This window comes from Schistocerca americana, chromosome 11, assembly GCF_021461395.2.
Source record: "Schistocerca americana isolate TAMUIC-IGC-003095 chromosome 11, iqSchAmer2.1, whole genome shotgun sequence".
Lineage (NCBI taxonomy): Eukaryota > Metazoa > Arthropoda > Insecta > Orthoptera > Acrididae > Schistocerca > Schistocerca americana.
Window position 1 is genome coordinate 56331652 of NC_060129.1, and position 22341 is coordinate 56353992.

The 22341-nt window shown below is 42.3% G+C and overlaps 1 protein-coding gene across 1 annotated transcript in view; it reads right to left on the reverse strand.

Annotated features, from left to right (window-relative positions):
- Positions 1-22341, reverse strand: part of LOC124553686 (phosphatidylinositol phosphatase PTPRQ-like) — a 418566-nt gene that overhangs the window by 16835 nt on the left and 379390 nt on the right. Inside the window, exon 18 of the mRNA XM_047127584.1 lies at positions 17880-18094. Coding sequence (XP_046983540.1) covers positions 17880-18094 — 215 coding nt within the window. The remainder of the gene's footprint in view (positions 1-17879; positions 18095-22341) is intronic.

Consider the following 22341-nt stretch of genomic DNA (forward strand, 5'->3'; position numbering starts at 1 on the left):
CGGCTTTCACAGGTGGTGCAGGCTCTGATAGGGTAGGATAAGTCTGTGATGGGACTGGAGTAGGTCCGGCTGGGTGGCTTCCCAAAGTGGTTTTCCTCCACCTACGCAATCTCCACAAAATCCTAGCCCATCCCTTTGCCACTCCCATCCCTAGTCCCCTGCCACAGGGATTATACCGCTGTGAAAGGTCCAGATGCAAGACCTGGTTAATCCACTCACTGAGTACAGCTTACTACAGTGCTGTCAGAGGTTTATCCCAGCCCATGAGAGGTCAGACCACTTGTGAAAGCAGCCATGTTACATACAAACTCTGCTACAACTACTGCACAGCGTTTTACATTGGTATAACAAACAACCAGCTGTCAACTAGAATGACTGGCCGCCGCCAAACTGTTGCCAAAAACGAGGTAGACCACCCAGAGGCACAACATGCAGCAGAGCACAACATATGGGATTTCAATGGCTTCTTCACAACCCATGTCATCTGGATCCTCTCCATCACCACTAGCTTTACTGAATTGCATAGTGTGTGTGTGTGTGTGTGTGTGTGTGTGTGTGTGTGTGTGTGTGTGTGTGTGTGTGTGTGAGAGAGAGAGAGAGAGAGAGTATACACCATCCTGTGTCCCAGTACCTCCACCAAATTTGTCCCCACATCAGCTGATTGTGTACTGTTATCTCTCTGCCTAGTCCATGAAAGTGTATGCTCAGCCTTCTGCCACCTGGCCCTCTACCTGCACCCCTAGGTATCTTACAGACTCCTTCCCACTCTCCCACAAGTCGCTTGGCACTCCCTCGACCACTCCGTGCCTCTGGACTCTCTCCATCCCTCACTCCACCCTACTGCACACCTCTAACTCGGCACAGTCCACTCATCGTGGGCCAGTGAAGAGCTGGCTGTCGGCTGAGCACAATGTAGAGGCAGAGGCATGTGCAGGTGAGTGAGTGTGTGTATGTGTATTTGTGTGCATGTTTTTTTCCTTCATCTAGAAAAAGGAAGTGCATTCAAGAAGCTAGCCAAGCTCTTGTTTGTGTCACTATCGATGACACAGCACTTCTTCCTTTCGCTGAGTCGTCTCCTTTATCCCTAAACAATTAGTAACTTTTTATTTTCATTAGTTATACTGTATTCATTGATCACTCTGATAATTCACAGAGGAAGTTATTTAGCATCTAACAACTTTCTATACATAGGAAAGTTGTAAAGTATGAAATATACGCCCTAAATATACTTGAGACTAATTTATCATTCAATATTAAAGATAAACACAATTTCCATAGACACCAAACGTATTAAAAATTGACGAAGTTATTCACTTAAGGAAACTCTTCACTTGTATTAGCATTTTCGATCTTCACTATGTATTCCGAGTTTATATTCTCTCTTAAACTAAGTTACATTGCCACTAAACACTTACAGTGCTTCTAAAGTACTTGTTTTCATTTATTTCGTGTAATTTGTCACATAATATACTGAGGAATGGGGCAGCTGCATCAGGAACGCGGTTTTCATAGTTCAGAATTGTGACATTATGGGTAGTTGCCTCATGGAGCCTTCAGCTAACAGAGGCGGCGTTAACTATGTGTTTAGTTGGTGGCTGAGAAGGGCTGGCTACACTAGCACAGAGTGCTGCTGGATGTGGGAATTTTACGGGTGGGTCCAAACAGGCACTGGTGAAGCGGTTGGAGCACACACAATGGCGACTACAGTGAACGAAAACATAAGATGGATATTGCTTTTCCATGGGAACTACGGTACAGGCCTCATTAAGAAGCTAACATAAAAGCAAATACAGCATAAAAATTGCAGCTGTTAGGTGAGCTCATTCTAACTTAATGCATGATTCAATGATAAGCAAGTTACAACAGTTAATTATGAATACTACACAGTACAACAGAAATTAATAACACTTAAACCACTGAAGTAATCACAGCATATGAAATATTTAACAAAAAGTGACAATGTCAGCACAGACTACAACAGGCCACGTTCCAAATTCTCTATGTCTCTCAAAAGTTACAGACCATTTCATAAAAGTCAAATACGCATATGTGCGAGAATCATAAATCCTTCACAAGCTACAGGTAATAAGAAGGCCATCATAGTTCCTCATCTAATTGCGCTAGTTAATGATTGTTTAGATTTATTGATTAGATTTACTTTAAATGAATATGTATGTAAAAGGTCATTAACAAAAGTTGTATTAAATTGCTGTGGGAGTGTGAATATAAAATGTAAGACTTTTTGATCTAAAAACAAGTATCTAGAGGGCACGAGGGTTCATTTTCTTGTCTGGACATTTTTAATGTAATTTAAATGCAACTACGTCATACTGTAAAATCAGACGCTATCGCACTCATGAATTCTGTCAACAGTTTATGTGGTAATGTGTCACTTTTATAATGAGAGGTCACAAACTGATCACAGTTACTGTAATAATATTCGTCTAACCTCTGTATATAAAGGGCCATGTTTCGTCTGGCCCACTCACTCACTGACTCATTATCGAACAGACCAAGCCTCTAACGATAGAAACTTGAAATTTATAGAGGATTATGATTTTTTACTGTAGACATCGCTTAAGAAGGTATTTTTCGAATTTCCACTACTAAGGGAGTGAAAAAGGGACAGATAGGTTTTTGAAAATATTTTCTATTAACGCAATTTTGAGGCCAGATCTATGAAAATTGGTATTCGGTTTCTTGGTCAGAAATAAAGAAATACGTTTGTTAGCATTATTGAAAATGTAACCACATATGGGGTTGAAATGCTAGGTGAATTACTTTTTGAAAATAAATAGTTGTAAAAGAACTACTAAAGTGTTTTTAAAGCTACATCTATGCACACTGGTATTTAACATCGTGGTTACAAGTAAAAAAGTGTTTCTGGAATTTTGACCCCTATAGGGTTTGAAATAGCAACCAAAGAGTTTCATGAAATATTTCATTATGGACACACTCTCCAAGCTAAATTCATGAAAATTTGCATTTGACTTCTTGGGTAGACAAAAAACTACATGTATCACTGTTTTAGGAAATTCAACTGGTATGCGGGTGGAATAAGGGATGATAGTGGAAATATCTTATTATGCTAACATTCTTGTAGCTAATTCTATGAAAACCTGTGTTTGGCTCCTCTGTTAGAAACAAAAAAATATGCATGTCACTGTTTTTGGAAATTGAGTCCCTAAGAGGGTGAAATAGGGAGGTGAAATGTTTTATGAAAATATTTCGTTGTGAAAGCATTTTAAAGCAAAATGTAGGAAAACTGCTGTTTGACTTCTCAGTTACAAATGAGAGAAATAGGAATTCACTGTTTTTGGAAATTTAACCCCTATATGGGTGAAACAGGGAAGGAAAAACTTTTTGAAAATGTGTCGCCATTAAGGCAATTTTAAAGATCGAGCTATGATTTATTTTCCCAGAGAGAATTAAAAAGTACTAACTTCAGAATTTTTGGAAGTTAAATGGCAAGGGGGTAAAATAGGGGCGAAAGTTGTTTTGCATATGAATAATAAGTAAGGAACTATTAAAACATGTGCAAAGCAACTGGTATGAAAAGTGGTATTTGATCTTTCAGTTAAAAATGAAAATAGTACGTGATTCAGTGTTTTTGGAAATTTGACCCCCCAAGGTAGTGAAATAGAGGATGTAATGTTTTGTGATATTATTTCATTATGAAAACGTTTTCAAAGCGAAATTATGAAAATTTGAAAATGGATTTTGTGTTGTATATATAAAGTAACGTGTTTCACTGTTTTAGTAAATTCATTCCCTTGGGGGATGAAAATATTTATAATATTAACAAATATTTATAGCTAAATCTATGAAAACTGGTATTTGACTTGTCAGTTAGATGTAAAGAAACAGGTTAGGGGGATGAAAGTTTCTTAGGAAATATCAACACGAGGCTTGTCCTCACTACTAATTGATGCAAAATTTCGTCTCCATTTGCTCCCAGGCAGACTCATGACGTTATATGTTTTGAATACCCCATTTGTATTCGGCCAGTGTCCGTTGTTACTAGCACCCCATGGTAAGCATCTTCTTCTGCACCGGAATCAAGGGAGCGTTTAGTTTCACAGCGGCCTCTTACTGCTGAAAATTATTAGCATGTCTAGTGATTTCTATGGGGTTTCTTTACGGTGTTTCATAATATTTGCTTGTGGCTGCCAGTACTTGGGTGTTACCAAAACGAGTCCCGTGGTCTCCTTGTCACAAAGCATGTTCCATAAGAGCTGCTATGACAGTTTCTCCCCTTCTACAATTGCTTAGGTGAGGTTGTAGCTGCTTTCTGACCGATCTTTTAGTTGTGCCAAAGTATACGTCTCCACAACTGCGCAGTATCCTGCAAACTCCGGCTTTTTTCAGCGGTTTGGGAGCACCCTTGGCCGAATTAAGGTGTTCCTGTATCTTCCGGATGGATTTGCAGATTACAGCGATATTTCATTTACTCACCATCTTTCCTGTGCCGTCAGTAATGTATTTTACGAACATCAGGAAAACCTTGAACTACGCAGACACCTGTACTTCGTTATGACCTTCTCATGTCTATCCTAACGTCTTTGTTATTTCTGCATACGGATATTCGTTATTTAGGAATGCATTGGTGAGATACTAAAATGATGTTTCCAGCAGATCTGGTTCACAGATGTTCCTCGCTCTATCCACCGACGTTTCTGTAAAACATCGCTTTTTGTCGTGGATGATGGTTTCAATCCCAGGGTAGGAACGGTCGATGGACATACAATTTCATTTTACAGTGTGAGCCATGATTCCATCTTCTTTCCAGAACCCATCCATCTACCTCCTACTCCACACTGAATTGAATATTTGGATTAAAACCATTGACATGCTCACGAAAACAAATCATTTCTACAGAATGAGATTTTCACTCTGCAGCGGAGTGTGCGCTGATATGAAACTTCCTGGCAGATTAAAACTGTATGCCCGACCGAGACTCGAACTCGGGACCTTTGCCTTTCGCGGGCAATCACTAGGTCAATTAATCCACTTCCTGTATGTCTGAAGAAATAATAAATCAATAACCTTACTGTGATAGTGGGCCAAATTCCAAAACTGTTTCATTGCCGTTGTCAGGAGGGAGAATGATAATACTGTTGTCCTCATCAAGGTGTTTAGGAGCATTCTTCTCGCCCACAGTTATGTTACTTTTAGGAGCTAATACTCTTACTGCTTCTATACATATTTCATCAACTGTTACCGGATCCACTCTACGAGTGCAATTTCTTCCGTATGTGAATTTGACAGACCAATGGTAAAATTTCCTTCCTGGCAAGTACAGATATCTCATAGATAAAGAGTATTCGGATAAATGGATAAGTGTAGGAAATGTCGAAATGCCATAAAGTACGATTAAGTTACAAGTTATCAAATTTCTTCTCCTATTAGACGATGTCAAACGCGTTTTCCCATAGTACCATGCAATAATCTGTCAATTTTGTCAGAGGCATCACAATTTATTATCCCGTAGTGCCTCACAATAATCTGTCCATTTTTTTGCAGTCACCAGTACACAGTTTATCATTCTAAGGTTGTTGTTGTTGTGGTCTTCAGTCCTGAGACTGGTTTGATGCAGCTCTCCATGCTACTCTATCCTGTGCAAGCTTCTTCATCTCCAACTACTGCAGCCTACATCCTTCTGAATCTTCTTAGTGTATCCATTCCTTGGTCTCCCTCTACGATTTTTACCCTCCACGCTGCCCTGCAATACTAAATTGGTGATCCCTCGATGTCTCAGAACATGTCCTGCCAACCGATCCCTTCTTCTAGTCAAGTTGTGCCACAAGCTCCTCTTCTCCCCAATTCTATTCAATACTCCTCATTAGTTATGTGATCTAACCATCTAATCGTCAGCATTCTTCTGTAGCACCACATTTCGAAAGCTTCTATTCTCTTCTTGTCTAAACTATTTATCGTCCACGTTTCACTTCCATACATGGCTACACTCCATACAAATACTTTCAGAAACGACTTCCTGGCATTTAACTCTACACTCGATGTTAACAAATTTTTCTTCTTCAGAAACGCTTTCCTTGCCATAGCTATTCTACATTTTATATCCTCTCTACTTCAACCATGATCAGTTATTTTGCTCCCCAAATAGCAAAACTCCTTTACTACTTTAAGTATCTCATTTCCTAATCTAATTCCCTCAGCATCACCCAACTTAATTAGACTACATTCCATTATCCTAGTTTTCCTTTTGTTGATGTTCATCTTATACCCTCCTTTCAAGACACTGTCCATTTCGCTCAACTGCTCTTCCAAGTCCTTTGCTGACTCTGACAGAATTACAATGTCATCAGCGAACCTCAAAATTTTTATTTCTTCTCCATGGGTTTTAATTCCTACTTCATACTTTTCTTTTGATTCCTTTATTGCTTGCTCAATATACAGATTGAATAACATTGGGTATAGGCTACAACCCTGTCTCACTCCCTTCCCAACCACTGCTTCCCTTTCATACCCCTCGACTCTTATAACTGCCATCTGCCTTCTGTACAGTCTGTAAGTAGCCTTTCGCTCCCTGTATTTTACCCCTGCCACCTTCAGAATTTGAAAGTGAGTATTCCAATCAACATTGTCAAAAGCTTTCTCTAAGTCTACAAATAATAGAAACGTAGGTTTGTCTTTCCTTAATCTTTCTTCTAAGATAAGTCGCAGGCTCAGTATTGCCTCACGTGTTCCAACATTTCTATGGAATCCAATCTGATCTTCCCCGAGGTCGGCTTCTATCAGTTTTTCCATTCGTCTGTAAAGAATTCGCGTTAGTATTTTGCAGCTGTGACTTATAAAACTAATAGTTCGGTAATTTTTACATCTGTGAACACCTGCTTTCTTTGGGATTGGAATTATTACATTCTTCTTGAAGTCTGGAGGTATTTCGCTTGTCTCATACATCTTGCTCACCAGATGGTAGAGGTTTGTCAGGACTGGCTCTCCCAAGGCTGTCAGTAGTTCTAATGGAATGTTGTCTACTCCGGGGGACTTGTTTCGACTCAGGTCTTTCAGTGCTCTGTCAAACTCTTCACGCAGTATCGTATCTCCCATTTCATCTTCATCTACACCCCTGGAAATGGAAAAAAGAACACATTGACACCGGTGTGTCAGACCCACCATACTTGCTCCGGACACTGCGAGAGGGCTGTACAAGCAATGATCACACGCACGGCACAGCGGACACACCAGGAACCGCGGTGTTGGCTGTCGAATGGCGCTAGCTGCGCAGCATTTGTGCACCGCCGCCGTCAGTGTCAGCCAGTTTGCCGTGGCATACGGAGCTCCATCGGAGTCTTTAACACTGGTAGCATGCCGCGACAGCGTGGACGTGAACCGTATGTACAGTTGACGGACTTTGAGCGAGGGCGTATAGTGGGCATGCGGGAGGCCGGGTGGACGTACCGCCGAATTGCTCAACACGTGGGGCGTGAGGTCTCCACAGTACATCGATGTTGTCGCTAGTGGTCGGCGGAAGGTGCACGTGCCCGTCGACCTGGGACCGGACCGCAGCGACGCACGGATGCACGCCAAGACCGTAGGATCCTACACAGTGCCGTAGGGGACCGCACCGCCACTTCCCAGCAAATTAGGGACACTGTTGCTCCTGGGGTATCGGCGAGGACCATTCGCAACCGTCTCCATGAAGCTGGGCTACGGTCCCGCACACCGTTAGGCCGTCTTCCGCTCACGCCCCAACATCGTGCAGCCCACCTCCAGTGGTGTCGCGACAGGCGTGAATGGAGGGACGAATGGAGACGTGTCGTCTTCAGCGATGAGAGTCGCTTCTGCCTTGGTGCCAATGATGGTCGAATGCGTGTTTGGCGCCGTGCAGGTGAGCGCCACAATCAGGACTGCATACGACCGAGGCACACAGGGCCAACACCCGGCATCATGGTGTGGGGAGCGATCTCCTACACTGGCCGTACACCACTGGTGATCGTCGAGGGGACACTGAGTTGTGCACGGTACATCCAAACCGTCATCGAACCCATCGTTCTACCATTCCTAGACCGGCAAGGGAACTTGCTGTTCCAACAGGACAATGCACGTCCGCATGTATGCCGTGCCACCCAACGTGCTCTAGAAGGTGTAAGTCAACTACCCTGGCCAGCAAGATCTCCGGATCTGTCCCCCATTGAGCATGTTTGGGACTGGATGAAGCGTCGTCTCACGCGGTCTGCACGTCCAGCACGAACGCTGGTCCAACTGAGGCGCCAGGTGGAAATGGCATGGCAAGCCGTTCCACAGGACTACATCCAGCATCTCTACGATCGTCTCCATGGGAGAATAGCAGCCTGCATTGCTGCGAAAGGTGGATATACACTGTACTAGTGCCGACATTGTGCATGCTCTGTTGCCTGTGTCTATGTGCCTGTGGTTCTGTCAGTGTGATCATGTGATGTATCTGACCCCAGGAATGTGTCAATAAAGTTTCCCCTTCCTGGGACAATGAATTCACGGTGTTCTTATTTCAATTTCCAGTAGTGTACATCCTCTTCCATTTCCATAATATTGTCCTCAAGAACATCGCCCTTGTATAGACCCTCTACATACTCCTTCCACCTTTCTGCTTTCCACTCTTTGCGTAGAACTGGGTTTCCATCTGACCTCTTGATATTCGTACAAGTCATTCTCTTTTCTTCAAAGGTCTTTTTAATTTTCCTATACGCAGTATCTGTCTTACCCCTAGTGAGATAAGCCTCTACATCCTCACATTTGTCCTCTAGCCATCTCTGCTTAGCCATTTTGCACTTCCTGTCAATCTCATTTTTGAGACGTTTGTATTCCTTTTCGCCTGCTTCATTTACTGCATTTTTATATTTTCTCCTTTCATCAATTAAATTCAATATATCTTTTGTTTCCCAGGGATTTCTACTAGCCCTCGCCTTTTTACCTACTTGTTCCTCTGCTGCCTTCACTACTTCATCCCTCAAAGCTACTCATTCTTCTTCTACTGTATTTCTTTCCCCCATTCCTGTCAACTGTTCCCTTATGCTGTCCCTGAAACTCTGTGCAACCTCTTGTTCTTGTAGTTTATCCAGGTCCCATCTCCTTAAATTCCCACCGTTTTGCAGTTTCTTCAGTTTTAATCTACAGGTCATAACCAATAGATTGTGGTCAGAGTCCACATCTGCCCCTGGAAATGTCTTACAATTTAAAACCTGGTTCCTAAATCTCTGTCTTACCATTATATAATCTATCTGATACCTTTTAGTATCTCCAGGGTTCTTCCATGTATACAACCTTCTTTCATGCTTCTTAAACCAACTGTTAGCTATGATTAAGTTATGCTCTGCGCAAAATTCTACCAGACGGCTTCCTCTTTCATTTCTTAGCCCCAATCCATATTCACCTACTATGTTTCCTTCTCTCCCTTTTCCTACGCTTGAAATCCCGTCACCAATGACTATTACATTTTCGTCTTCCTTCACTATTTGAATAATTTCTTTTATCTCCTCATACATTTCATCAATTTCTTCGTCATCTGCAGAGCTACTTGGCATATAAACTTGTACTACTGTAGTAGGCGTGGGCTTCGTGTCTATCTTGGCCACAATAATGCGTTCACTATGCTGTTTGTAGTAGCTTACCCATACTCCTATTTTTTTATTCATTATTAAACCTACTCCTGCATTACCCCTATTTGATTTTGTATTTATAACCCTGTATTCACCTGACTAGAAGTCTTGTTCCTCCTGCCACCGAACTTCACTAATTCCCACTATATCTAACTTTAACCTATCCATTTCCCATTTCAAATTTTCTAGTCTACCTGCCCGATTAAGGGTCTGACATTCCACGCTCCGATCCGTAGAACGCCAGTTTTCTTTCTCCTGATAACGATATCCTCTTGAGTAGTCCCCGCCCGGAGATCCGAATGGGGGACTATTTTACCTCCGGAATATTTTACCCAAGAGGACGCCATCATCATTTAATCATACAGTAAAGGTGCATGCCCTCGGGAAAAATTACGACTGTAGTTTCCCCTTGCTTTCAGCTGTTCGCAGTGCCAGAACAGCAAGGCTATTTTCGTTAGTGTTACAAGGCCAGATCAGTTAATCATCCAGACTGTTGCCCCTGCAACTACTGAAAAGGCTGCTGCCCCTCTTCAGGAACCACACGTTTGTCTGGCCTCTCAACAGATACCCCTCCGTTGTGGTTGCACCTACGGTACAGCCATCTGTATCGCTGAGGCACGCAAGCCTCCCCAGCAACACAAAGGTCCGTGGTTCATGGGGGGGGGGGGGGGGGGGGCATCCCAAGGTACCACACAATAATCTGTGAATTTTGTTGCAGCCACCAGTACACAGTTTATCATCCCAAGGTACCACACAATAATCTTTCAATTTTGTTGCAGTCATCACTACACGGTTTATTATCCCAAAGCGCCACACGGTAATCTGTCAGTTTTCTTGCAGTCACCAGTACACCTTCCGTTATCGGCAGTAATATAGAGAGATATTAACTTACAGTTATGAATAGCCCTTCACACGAGGGTCTAAGATGTTTGGGTTTCAAAAAAAAAAAAAAAATCATCCAACAATGACATGCTAGCACAGAAAATTATCTTAGACAATAGAAAATGACACACTACGTAGGAGTCATGCAAATTAGTCACAAATTGATGTTCATAGACGTATCGACGGAAAATGCCAAGCAGTAATTTTTGACGGTCAGTGGATGAACCTGTGACGCTGCAGAGCAGTTTCAAGCCACAGCTGCCGAGGAGAATAAACAGCTGACTTGTCGCTATTGAGCCAGGGGACAAATATCGTTTTAAGCTATCGTACATTTGTTAATAAACGTCGGCGGAGTACTGAGTCAAAGGTTTTTTGATGTGTAGAGATATACGACGGTCACTCCAAAAAAAATGCACACAATTTTTGTAAAAATACAGTTTTCATTCTGCATGTGTGAAAGTTTTATAGTGTGTAGATACATCCTTGCCACTTGTTTTCAAACTTAGTTCAACCTGTTTCCGTGAGTGGCGCCGTCACAGCATGTCTTCAAAATAGGTGCTACACTTGACGTTCGTCAGAAGCAACGTGCTGTCATAGAATCCCTGTGCTGTGAAAACGAGACAGTGGGAAACATCCACAAGAGGTCGAAAAAGGTGTATGGAGATGCTGCTGTCGATGGCAGTACAGTTAATCAGTGGGCAAGCAGGTTACGTGATGAAAGCGGGCATGGCAATATTGAGGATTGTCCTCGCAGCGGCAGGCCTCGTACTGCACACACTCCAGACAATGTGCAGAGAGTTAACGAATTGGAGACTGCTGACAGACGCATCACAGTGAACGAATTGTCACGCTACGTTGGGATAGGGGAAGGAAGTGTTTGCAGAATACTGAAAGTGTTGCCGTTAAAGAAGGTTTGTACCAGGTGGGTTCCTAGGATGTTGACAGTGGCTCACAAAGAAACAAGAAGAACGTTATCCAGCGAACTTTTGGAACAGTACGAGAATGGTGGAAATGAATTTTTTGGAAGAATTGTGACAGGTGATGAAACATGGCTCCATCAGTTTTCACCAGACACGAAGACACCCAAGAAAAAAATTCAAAACCACACCTTCTGCTAGAAAAGTTAGGGCTACGGTGTTTTTCGATTCCGAAGGACTCCTGCTTGTGGACATCATGCCAAGTGGAACCACTGTAAATTTTGATGCATATGTGACGACACTGAAGGAACTTCAAGCTCGACTGAGTCGCGTTCGACCACATCGGCAAAAGCAGGATATTTTGCTGTTGCAGGACAATGCATGTCCACATGTCAGTGAAAAAACCGTGGAAGCGATCACAAAACTCGGATGGACAACACCGAAACACCCTCCTTACAGTCCTGACCTGGCTCCGTGTGACTATCATCTCTTTGGGAAACTGAAAGACTCTCTTCGTGGAACAAGGTTTGAAGGTGATGGTTCCCTTGTGCACGCTGCCAAACAGTGTCTCCAACAGGTTGGTCCAGAATCTTACCGTGCGGGTATACAGGCCCTGGTTCAAAGATGCCGTAAGGCAGTTGAGAGGGATGGAAATTATGTGGACAAATTAAATATTTTTCCTAAAGCATGTATCTATACACTGCAATACTTTCAAACATGTAGAATAAAATATAGATTTTGAAAAAAAAATTGTGTGCATTTCTTTTGGAGTGACCCTTGTAGCATCCACATGACTGCTTTCATCCCTGACTTTCCGCCTGTTATGCTGGAAACAGGTGAATTGGGTTCGACCGATGTTCTCTGGTTGGTATGATGGAGGTCATTGGGCTCAGAATTTGTTATAAGATTTTACAACGGACGGGTCTCGAAGATACTGGACGAAGGTTTCTTGGACCACTTCAGGCAGCTGCTTCTAGACAAGTGTGGCTTGTGCTTCGCTCCATCTGGGCACACTTTTTGTTCACTGGGTATACCGTACATGAGGGTAAGTCAATTATTATCTGAAATTTAGTTATAATTTTGTTTCTTTCCTTGCTAGTGTCGTTTTATGTTGATAAAGCATGCTTTGCTTACTATAATTTTCAAGCTGCTATGTTAGTTTCGTTATCGCTGCCGTGCTGTTAATCATGGCTGCTCCACAGTCTATTTGCATAAAGGAGAGCAACATTCAGTGATCCGTCTCTTGTGATCGGAAGTCGTGTCAGGGGCCGAAACTCATCGAAGACTTTCGGTACAGTACAGGAACAGTGTTTTGCCACAACAGAGTGTCTAAGAATGGATTGAAAAATCCCGAAATGGTCGCACAAGTGTTACACACGATGAAGGAGCCGGACGACCGTTTACCGCCACAAATGAAGAGACCACTGAGCGTTCCCGTGAAATGATTCTCTTAGGCAAGCGGTTAACAATTGACGAGTGGCACATCATCTGCAAATTAGTCACAGTTCTGCCCACGAAATCGTCCACAATAGACTTGGGTTTCATAAGGTTTGGGTCCCAAAACAACTCACACAGTTGCATAAACAAAACGCGCTTGGATATCTGGATCGATATGGTAATGAAGGGGACAACTTCTTAGACACGATCATTACTGGTAACGAAAAATGGATCTATCATCACGAGTCGGAGAGTAGATGGCCGAGTATAGAACGGAAACATCCAAATTCGCTGTGCAACAAAAAGACCCAACCGACCGCAGGAAAAATTATACTTACTATTTCTTGGGACGCACCAGTGGGATCGTTACAGCCAGGCTAAAGCCCGCAATTCGAAGCAAACGCCGAGGATTGCTGTCACAAGGTGTTGTGTTGTTGCACGACAATGTCCGTCGCATACTGCTGCCCACACTGCTGAAACGCTCCAGAAACTCAAATTTCAAGTACTGGATCATCCTCCATATAGTCGCGATCTTGTCCCTTCTGACTATCACTTGTTTGGTCCACTCAAACAGGCATTAAAGGGCCGTCGATTTGTCTCGGACGAAGTAGTGGAAGAATCGTAGCATTTCTGGGTTGCAGCTCAACCGAGAACCTTCTTTTATGCGAGCATCAGGAAGCTTGTACTACGATGTCTAAAAATGATGTTCTTGTAAGTTTCCTATTTGATTACAATAAAATTTTATAACTACTTTGCGGATAATAATTGACTTACCCTCGTGCTATGGTTAAACGAGAGAGTAACTTAGCGGCAAATTTGAACGGATTCTTATAGGGATACCATCAGATCATGAGGAGTTGTTCAAATCTGACGACATCAGCTATTCCCCAACAATACTTACCAATATCTGTATGGGTATCCATCATCTTTGCAGTGGCGATAAAATTAAACTGGGACAGTACTCATGAATTTTTCACAGTTAAGGCAACTTTTGTCAACGCAATTAGCACTTCTGATTTTGCTTCGCTACCTTTACCTTCAGTTACTGTGTCATTCACAATTGTCTGAACAATATTGTGGATGTCACTGACAGCTTTTACATATAATCACACGTTTCATTTATAATGTCTATCTACAGTGCTGTACTTTATATTTCATCTAATGTGCAGTAGTCAGTTTCGTTATGGCTGCTATATAGCATGAAGGGTCTTCCCATCGTAAACTGTTACGTTAGATACATATCTATGTAGTGCTTGGTAAGCAATTTTCCTACAGCTAAGCCATATTTCTTTTACATGTTCCTGCGCAGAGCCAAATGTTTCCAGTTCTCCTTCGAGGTATGACACTGTTGCCACTTTATCTACTTTACTAAATATATAAATCTTCTTGTATCTCTTTGTTGAACTCTCTAATTACGAACTACCTAACAGTCACTGGCACTAGTCTCAAGACAGAAATCATCTAAATGGTCTGCTCTACTTGTTGCCATTAGAGGTAATAGGAGGGGGGTTTGAAAAGTTCTCAGAACGGAATAGGAAAAAAATACTTACATCACTGAAACTATTTTATTTTTGAATGTAGTCTTTTTGAAGATTAATTCACTTGGTCCAACGATGTGACAGTGCCTTGTTCCCATCTCTAAAATGAGTTTCCTCCAGGCCTGCAAAATAGATGTCAACTCTGGCTATCAGTTCTTCGGTCGAAGTGAACCTTCGTCCACCAAGAAAGTTTTGCAGTTTTGGGAAGAGATGGAAGTCTGACGGAACCATATCAGGTGAATAAGGCGGGTGTGGCAACAATTCGTACCTTAGTTCGCGTAATTTTTTCATGATGACGGCACATGTGTGCGGGCGTGCATTGTCTCGATGGAAGATGACACTCTTCCTTGCTAAACGTGGCCTTTTATCGCTTATATTTTGTTGCAATTTTCCCAGGAGGTTAGCATAGTATTTTCCAGTAATTGGTTGCACAGTGGGGAGTTAATATACAAACAGAATCCCCTTCGCATCCCAGAACACTGATGCCATGACCTTTCCCACCAAAGGAATTGTCTTTGCTTTCTTTGGTGGAGGAGAATCAGCATGTTTCCACTGCTTTGACTGTTGTTTTGTCTCTGGGGTTTAGTAGTGCATCGAAGTTTAATCTGTGTTCACAAACCGGCCCAAAAAATCTTGTTCGTTTCTCCTGAAACTGGCCAAACATTGCTCATATATGTCCATTCTCACGCGTTTTTGATCCAGCGTCAAGATTCGCGGCACCCATCTTGCAGATAACTTTTTTATTTCTAATTCTTCAGTTAAAATGGGATATACTATTTCACATGATGTCTGACAAGCAAGAGCAGTTTCTCGCACTTTCAATCGGCGATCCTCCGTGAATATTTAGTGCACTTTCGCAATGATTTCTGGTGTAGTGACACATCTTGGCAGACCACTGTGCCGATCATCATCAAAGCTCTACCGAAAATGTTTAAATGCATTTCTCCAATTGGAAGCAGTTCAGTGTAAAGGAGCAGAATCCCCCAGTGTATTCTGTAAACCAGCACGAATGCTCTTTGCTTTCATACCTTTCTTTACGAAGTACTTAATCACTGCTCGAATTTCGATTTTACCATCTTCGCAAATCACTACGTGGGAACAACAACAGTGCCACTTCACCGCCACACATCTCTTTCGAGAGCACTGACGTGGCACGTGTTTACACGCTACAGTCCAATGAATATCACCTGAACAACTCGTTGTGCTAGCACTGACCTCTCGTGATGATTCCAAGAACTTCACAAACCACCCTCATACATTTTCATCATGTGGCGCTACAAAAGTATGTGTTCTAAGTAACTTTCAAATAAATCACCTAGGTTATTAAGATGTCCACTTATTGAAATCATCCTAACCAAATGTTGGATGACAAAAGAGTCCTTCAGTGATGAGAGCATTACTGGGGAAAATACATTCTATGAAGTGGGTTTCTCATTAAACGTTTTGGCTACACATGAGGATGTATTCCGAGACTCTTCAAACGACCCTCATACATTTCAGTCATTAGGCGCTACTAAAGTATGTGTTCTAAGTAACTTTCAAATTAATCACCTAGGTTATTAGGATGTCCACTAATTGAAATCATCCTAACCAAATGTTGGATGACAAAATAGTCCTTCGGTGATGAGAATATGACTGGGGAACATACATTCTAGTTACATATGTTTCTCATTAAACGTTTTGGCTACATACGTGGATATATTCCTAGAACTATTCAAACGATCCTCTTCCATTTCCATCATGAGGCGCTAACAAAGTATGTGTTCTAATTAACTTTAAAATTATTCGCCTAGGTTATTAGGATGTCCACTTATTGAAATCATCCTAACCAAATGTTGGATAACAAAAGAGTCCTTCAGTGATGAGAGTTTGACTGGGGAACATACGTTCTAGTGACGTGGGTTTTCCATTAAACGTTTTGGCTACATATGAGGATTTATTCCTACAACTTTTCAAACGATCCTCTTCCATTTCAATCATGAGGCGCTACCGAAGTATGTGTTCCAAGTAACTTTCAAATTAATCACCTAGGTTATTAAGATGTCCACTTATTGAATTCATCCTAACCAAATGTTGGATAACAAAATAGACCTTCAGTGATGAGAATATGACTGGGGAACATACATTCTAGTTACGTATGTTTTTCATTGAACGTTTTGGCTACATATGAGGATATATTCCTAGAACTTTTCAAACGATCCTCTTCCATTTCCATCATGAGGCACTACCGATATATGTGTTCTAAGTAACTTTCAAGTCAATCACCTACGTTATTAGGATGTCCACTTATTGAAATCATCCTAACCAAATGTTGGATAACAAAAGAGTCCTTCAGTGATGAGAGTATGACTGGGGAACATGCACTCTAGTGACGTGGGGTTTTCATTAAACGTTTTGGTTACATATGAGGATATATTCCTAGAACTTTTCAAATGATCCTCTTCCATTTTCATCATGAGGCGCTAACAAAGTATGTGTTCTAAGTAACTTTCAAATTAATCACCTAGGTTATTAGGATGTCCACTTATTGAAATCATCCTAACCAAATGTTGGATAACAAAAGAGTCCTTCAGTGATGAGAGTATGACTGGGGAACATACATTCTAGTGACGTGGGCTTTTCATTAAAGGTTTGGTTACATATGAGGATATATTGCTAGAACATTTCAAACGACCCTCATACATTTCCATCATGAAGCGCTACCCAAGTATGTGTTCCAAGTAACTTTCAAATTAATCATCTAGGTTTATTAGGATGTCCACTTATTGAAATCATCGTAATCAAATGTTGGATGAAAAAATAGTCCTTCAGTGATGAGAATGTGACTGGGGAACACGCATTCTTGTGACGTGGGCTTTTCATTTAACGTTTTGGCTACACATGAGGATGTCTAGTTGGCTGTAGAAGGAGCCATCTGTCCGCCTGCGCCGACTGATGGTACTGTGTTTTGCACAAACAGTCTCAAATGCAGCTTCAATGTCTGTCTCAAAGGACAAACATTTTTTATCTACTGTGATGGATGCATTATATCCAGTTTCTTTTGGATATACGATTAGATTTACTCTAGAAATAGCATTGCTGTAAATTAGAGAAAGTTTTCTATACCTAGCGTTTCGTGAGTTCCACTGCTCTTTAGGAGCGCTTGAAACTTTGTGGCTTTGTTCGGGATGTAACCAATAGACACATAAATAACAAAGTCGTCCAGTAGTGAGAACTAGCTCACGTGATGTTGTTTTCACTTAACGGTTTGAGGGACTCTACCCTCTCTACACTGTCATTTCCTATTGACCAAGAGATCTGAAATTGTGTCTTTTGTATTGTGAAATTTTATTTTCTTACTTGAGTAAGTTAGTAACTAGTTAGTAGTTAGTAAGAGGCAATTCCCTATTCCTAAAGTATTCGTCAATTATTTTAGTTAGTAAGAGATTGCTCCCTATTCCCTATTCCTTTAAGAGACCATAACTTAAAGACTTGTATGAAATAGGTTGTAACATTCGTCCATATACCTCATATTGGTAAGACGGCTCCTCTGAAGACACACGATAATCTTGCAATGGGATATCATCACAACATTCATTAGAATTAACTTGTGTGTCAATCTGTTCAACAATTATGATAAAAGATCTCAGCTGTCCATTGATGTTATCAGGCATGCCCCACTCCACCAACATGCTGTTCTCTGTTGCGTTGATTATTCTCAGATTTACTGGTGGGGTAGAAGCTGAAAAATAGAAAGAATTACAATGAAAAAAGTATTTAATTTTTTTCACTGACGTTAAATCTGCTAACAAAAAATAGGAACTGAATACATCTAGTCCAACGAATCTGGTTAAAGTACAGGCGGGCTATTACAAATATTACCGAGCGGGGTGGCGCAGTGGTAACACACTGGACTCGCATTCGGGAGGACGACGGTTCAATCCCGTCTCCAGCCATCCTGATTTAGGTTTTCCGTGATTTCCCTAAATCGTTTCAGGCAAATGCCGGGATGGTTCCTTTGAAAGGGCACGGTCGATTTCCTTCCCAATCCTTCCCTCACCCGAGCTGGCGCTCCGTCTCTAATGACCTCGTTGTCGACGGGACGTTAAACACTAACCTAACCTAACCTATTACAAATATTAGGTGGTCCTTTTTTTAAATGGGAAATTTTATTGAAGATTAACGACTCCAGGAAGCATAATGCAAGTCCAATATAGTTACCCGAGAAAAAGGAGCAACGCAGCATGCAAAATTCAGTTTAAAAAGTAAATGCAAGGCTCATGAAGACTGGTATCCCAGTGCAATGTCTCAGACTCTTGAGAAGTTGAATTCTATTGTCATGCCAAAGTATTTAATGAGAATCGTATAATTCAGGTAAAAGTGACTCATTCAGACGGTTAAGCACACGTCCAGACAGCAGAACTTAGTACATTGTTTCCAGGATTCGCAGAGGCACGCTGGTCCCATACCGAATTCGCCCAGCAGATAAACGGCGAGGGCTAGTGTGCTAGCCTATCTGGATGTGGTGGCTTTTAGGCGGTTTCCGACGTCCGATTACGTGAACACTGGGTTGGCAGGCACGTCCCGAACATATGATTCACAAACATTTCAAAACCTGTTCTTACACTTTCACATGGGATAACGCTAGAAGTAGATGGGAGGGTTACCGAACCCACCGTTATAGGGGAGGGGGGAGGGACCCATCCAAGGGACACCAGATAAGGCCAGGTAAAAGAAGAAAAAGAAGAGAAGGAATTTAAGAAGGTTGAGTGGCCCAATGAAACATGCTTCTCTCCAGAAACCGCATGTATCGAATTTTAAGAAAACATTTAAGAATAATTACTAGTTATACAGAGACCTGAAAGTCTAGGACCTGATTCACGCCATCAGTGTAAAATACAAACTATATTCAGAATATCAAATGTATTCCGAACAAATTATGGGTAAGTCCTACTATTTATACATGAGTTACATGCCCAATAAGCGCTGGAGAGAGCAAAGGAAACAGACCTGTAGAGGAGCATTTCTCAACTTTTCAGTGATCCTGAACCAATTTTCGGTGGCAACTTTCATCCCCCTCCCCCACCCTTCTTCCTCAGAAGATAACGATACACAATGTATTTTGAGTATTTTACACGGAAGTCACAAAGGCACGAACCCTACATATTAGCAAGGATATGTAAATTCATTGCTATTTAGCAGCGCTGATCCACTACGTTAACAAACCCAGAATCGATGGACCTCCGTTCCTCCTTGCCTTACAAGCAGTGCATGGAAAGTGGCTGGATTACGTCAGGGCAGTGCGTAGTGCAGAGGCTAAGTATCATGGCTGCTGCCTTCGAAAGACTCTGCTGCGCAAGCCAGGCCTGTTGTTGTTGTGGTGGTCTTCAGTCCTGAGACTGGTTTGATGCAGCTCTCCATGCTACTCTATCCTGTGCAAGCTTCTTCATCTCCCAGTACCTACTGCAACCTACATCCTTCTGAGTCTGCTTAGTGTATTCATCTCTTGGTCTCCCTCTACGATTTTTACCCTCCACGCTGACCTCCAATGCTAAATTTGTGATCCCTTGATGCCTCAAAACATGTCCTACCAACCGATCCCTTCTTCTAGTCAAGTTGTGCCACAAACTTCTCTTCTCCCCAATCCTATTCAATACCTCCTCATTAGTTACGTGATCTACCCACCTTATCTTCAGCATTCTTCTGTAGCACCACATTTCGAAAGCTTCTATTCTCTTCTTGTCCAAACTGGTTATCGTCCATGTTTCACTTCCATACATGGCTACACTCCATACAAATACTTTCAGAAACGACTTCCTGACACTTAAATCTATACTCGATGTTAACAAATTTCTCTTCTTCAGAAACGATTTCCTTGCCATTGCCAGTCTACATTTTATATCCTCTCTACTTCGGCCATCATCAGTTATTTTACTCCCTAAATAGCAAAACTCCTTTACTACTTGAAGTGTCTCATTTCCTAATCTAATTCCCTCAGCATCACCCGATTTAATTTGACTACATTCCATTATCCTCGTTTTGCTTTTGTTGATGTTCATCTTATATCCTCCTCTCAAGACACTGTCCATTCCGTTCCACTGCTTTCCAAGTCCTTTGCTGTCTCTGACAGAACCAGGCCTATGCGAGTCATTAGTAACTACTAAACGTATTTTGAATGTGGTGCTTAGAAGTAAAACTTCTGACACAAACCATTTATAAGTGCATTATACACTATGTGATGAAAGGTATCCGGAAATCCCCCAAAACATATTTTTTCAAATTAGGTGCATTGTAATGCCACCTACTGCCAGGTACTACATATTAACGACATCAGTAGCCATTAGATATTGTGAGAGAACAGAATGGGGCGCCCCACAGAACTCACGGACTTTGATGTGATAGTGAAGTGGAAACGTGAAGGGACACGTACAGCAGAAAAGCGCACAGGCCGACCTCGTCTGTTGACTGACAGAGGCTGACATCTATCCAGACCATCGCACAGGAATTCCAGACTACATCAGGATCCACTGCAAGTACTATGACAGTTAGGCGGGAGGTGAGAAAACTTGGATTCCATGGTCGAACAGCTGCTCATGAGCCACACATCACGCTGGTATATGCCAAACGACGTCTCGCTTGGTGTAACGAGCGTAAACATTGTACTGCTGAACAGTGGAGAGCACTGCATGAAGTGACGAATCACGGTGCACAATGTGGCGATCCGATGGCAGGGTGTGGGTATGGCGAATGCCCGGTGAACGTCATCTGCCAGCGTGTGTAGTGCCAACAGTAATATTCCGAGGCGGTGGTGTTATGGTGTGGTCGAGTTTTTCATGGAGGGGGCTTGCACCCCTTGTTGTTTTTGCGTGGCACTATCACAGAACAGGCCTACATTGATGTTTTAAGCAACTTCTTGCTTCCCAATGTTGAAGAGCAATTCGTGGATGGCGACTGCATGTTTCGACACAATGAGGCATCTGTTCATAATGCACGGCCTTTGGCGGAGTGGTTACACGACAATAACATCGCTGTAACGGACTGGCCTGCACAGAGTCCTGATCTGAATCCTATAGAACACCTCTGGGACGTTTTGGAACGCCAACTTCTTGCCAGCCCTCACCGACCGACATCGATACCTCTCCTCAGTGCAGCACTCCTTGAAGAATGAGCTGCCATTCTCCAAGAAACCTTCCAGCATCTGATTGATCGTATGCCTGCGAGAGTGGAAGCTGTCATAGAGGCTAAGGGTGGGCCAACACCATGCTGAATTACAGCATTACCGATGGAGGTGCCATGAACTTGTCCGCCGTTTTCTGCAGGTGTGTATTAATGTAATGTGGATTTCAGTTTTTATTATGTCAGAACATATTTTGCTTCCACCCCTTATAGTAAGTTAATATATTTTTGAGTTGATATTTTGTTTTCAATAAGCTCGCACTGCCCATCTAGAGTTACGACAGCCCCCTAGAGGAAGCGACTGACCGCTTGTGAATCGCTGCTGTAGAGTATAGGTGCCCTGGTAGAGTTGTCATGTTTGTGGATTTACAGCAAAAGCAAATTGTCTTGTCTGTTCTGCACACACCACTGCTAATGGACGAGATGGCAGTTGGAATCCGCCTAAGGAGACGCAGGGAACCTTGGCAGTCCTCCTCATCAAAGATACTGAGTGACTAACTCACGCAACGACCTATGATGGATTGTCTTACACCGAGGTAGACGAACTCCACTGGCCTGCATTGGACGAGTCTAAGCAACACAACCTCCTAAAACTCCTATGAAACTTCTTGTCAGATTTAAACTGTGTGCCGGACCGAGACGCGAACTCGGTATCTTTGTCTTTCGTGGGCAAGTATTCTACCAAGTGACTTACCCAAGCAAGAGTCAGCTTCAATTCTGAAGGTACCTCGGGGTCTTACCTTCCAAACTTCACAGCAGCTGTCCTGCGAACCTCGCAGAACTCACATTCCTGGAAGAAAGGAGTGTGACAGT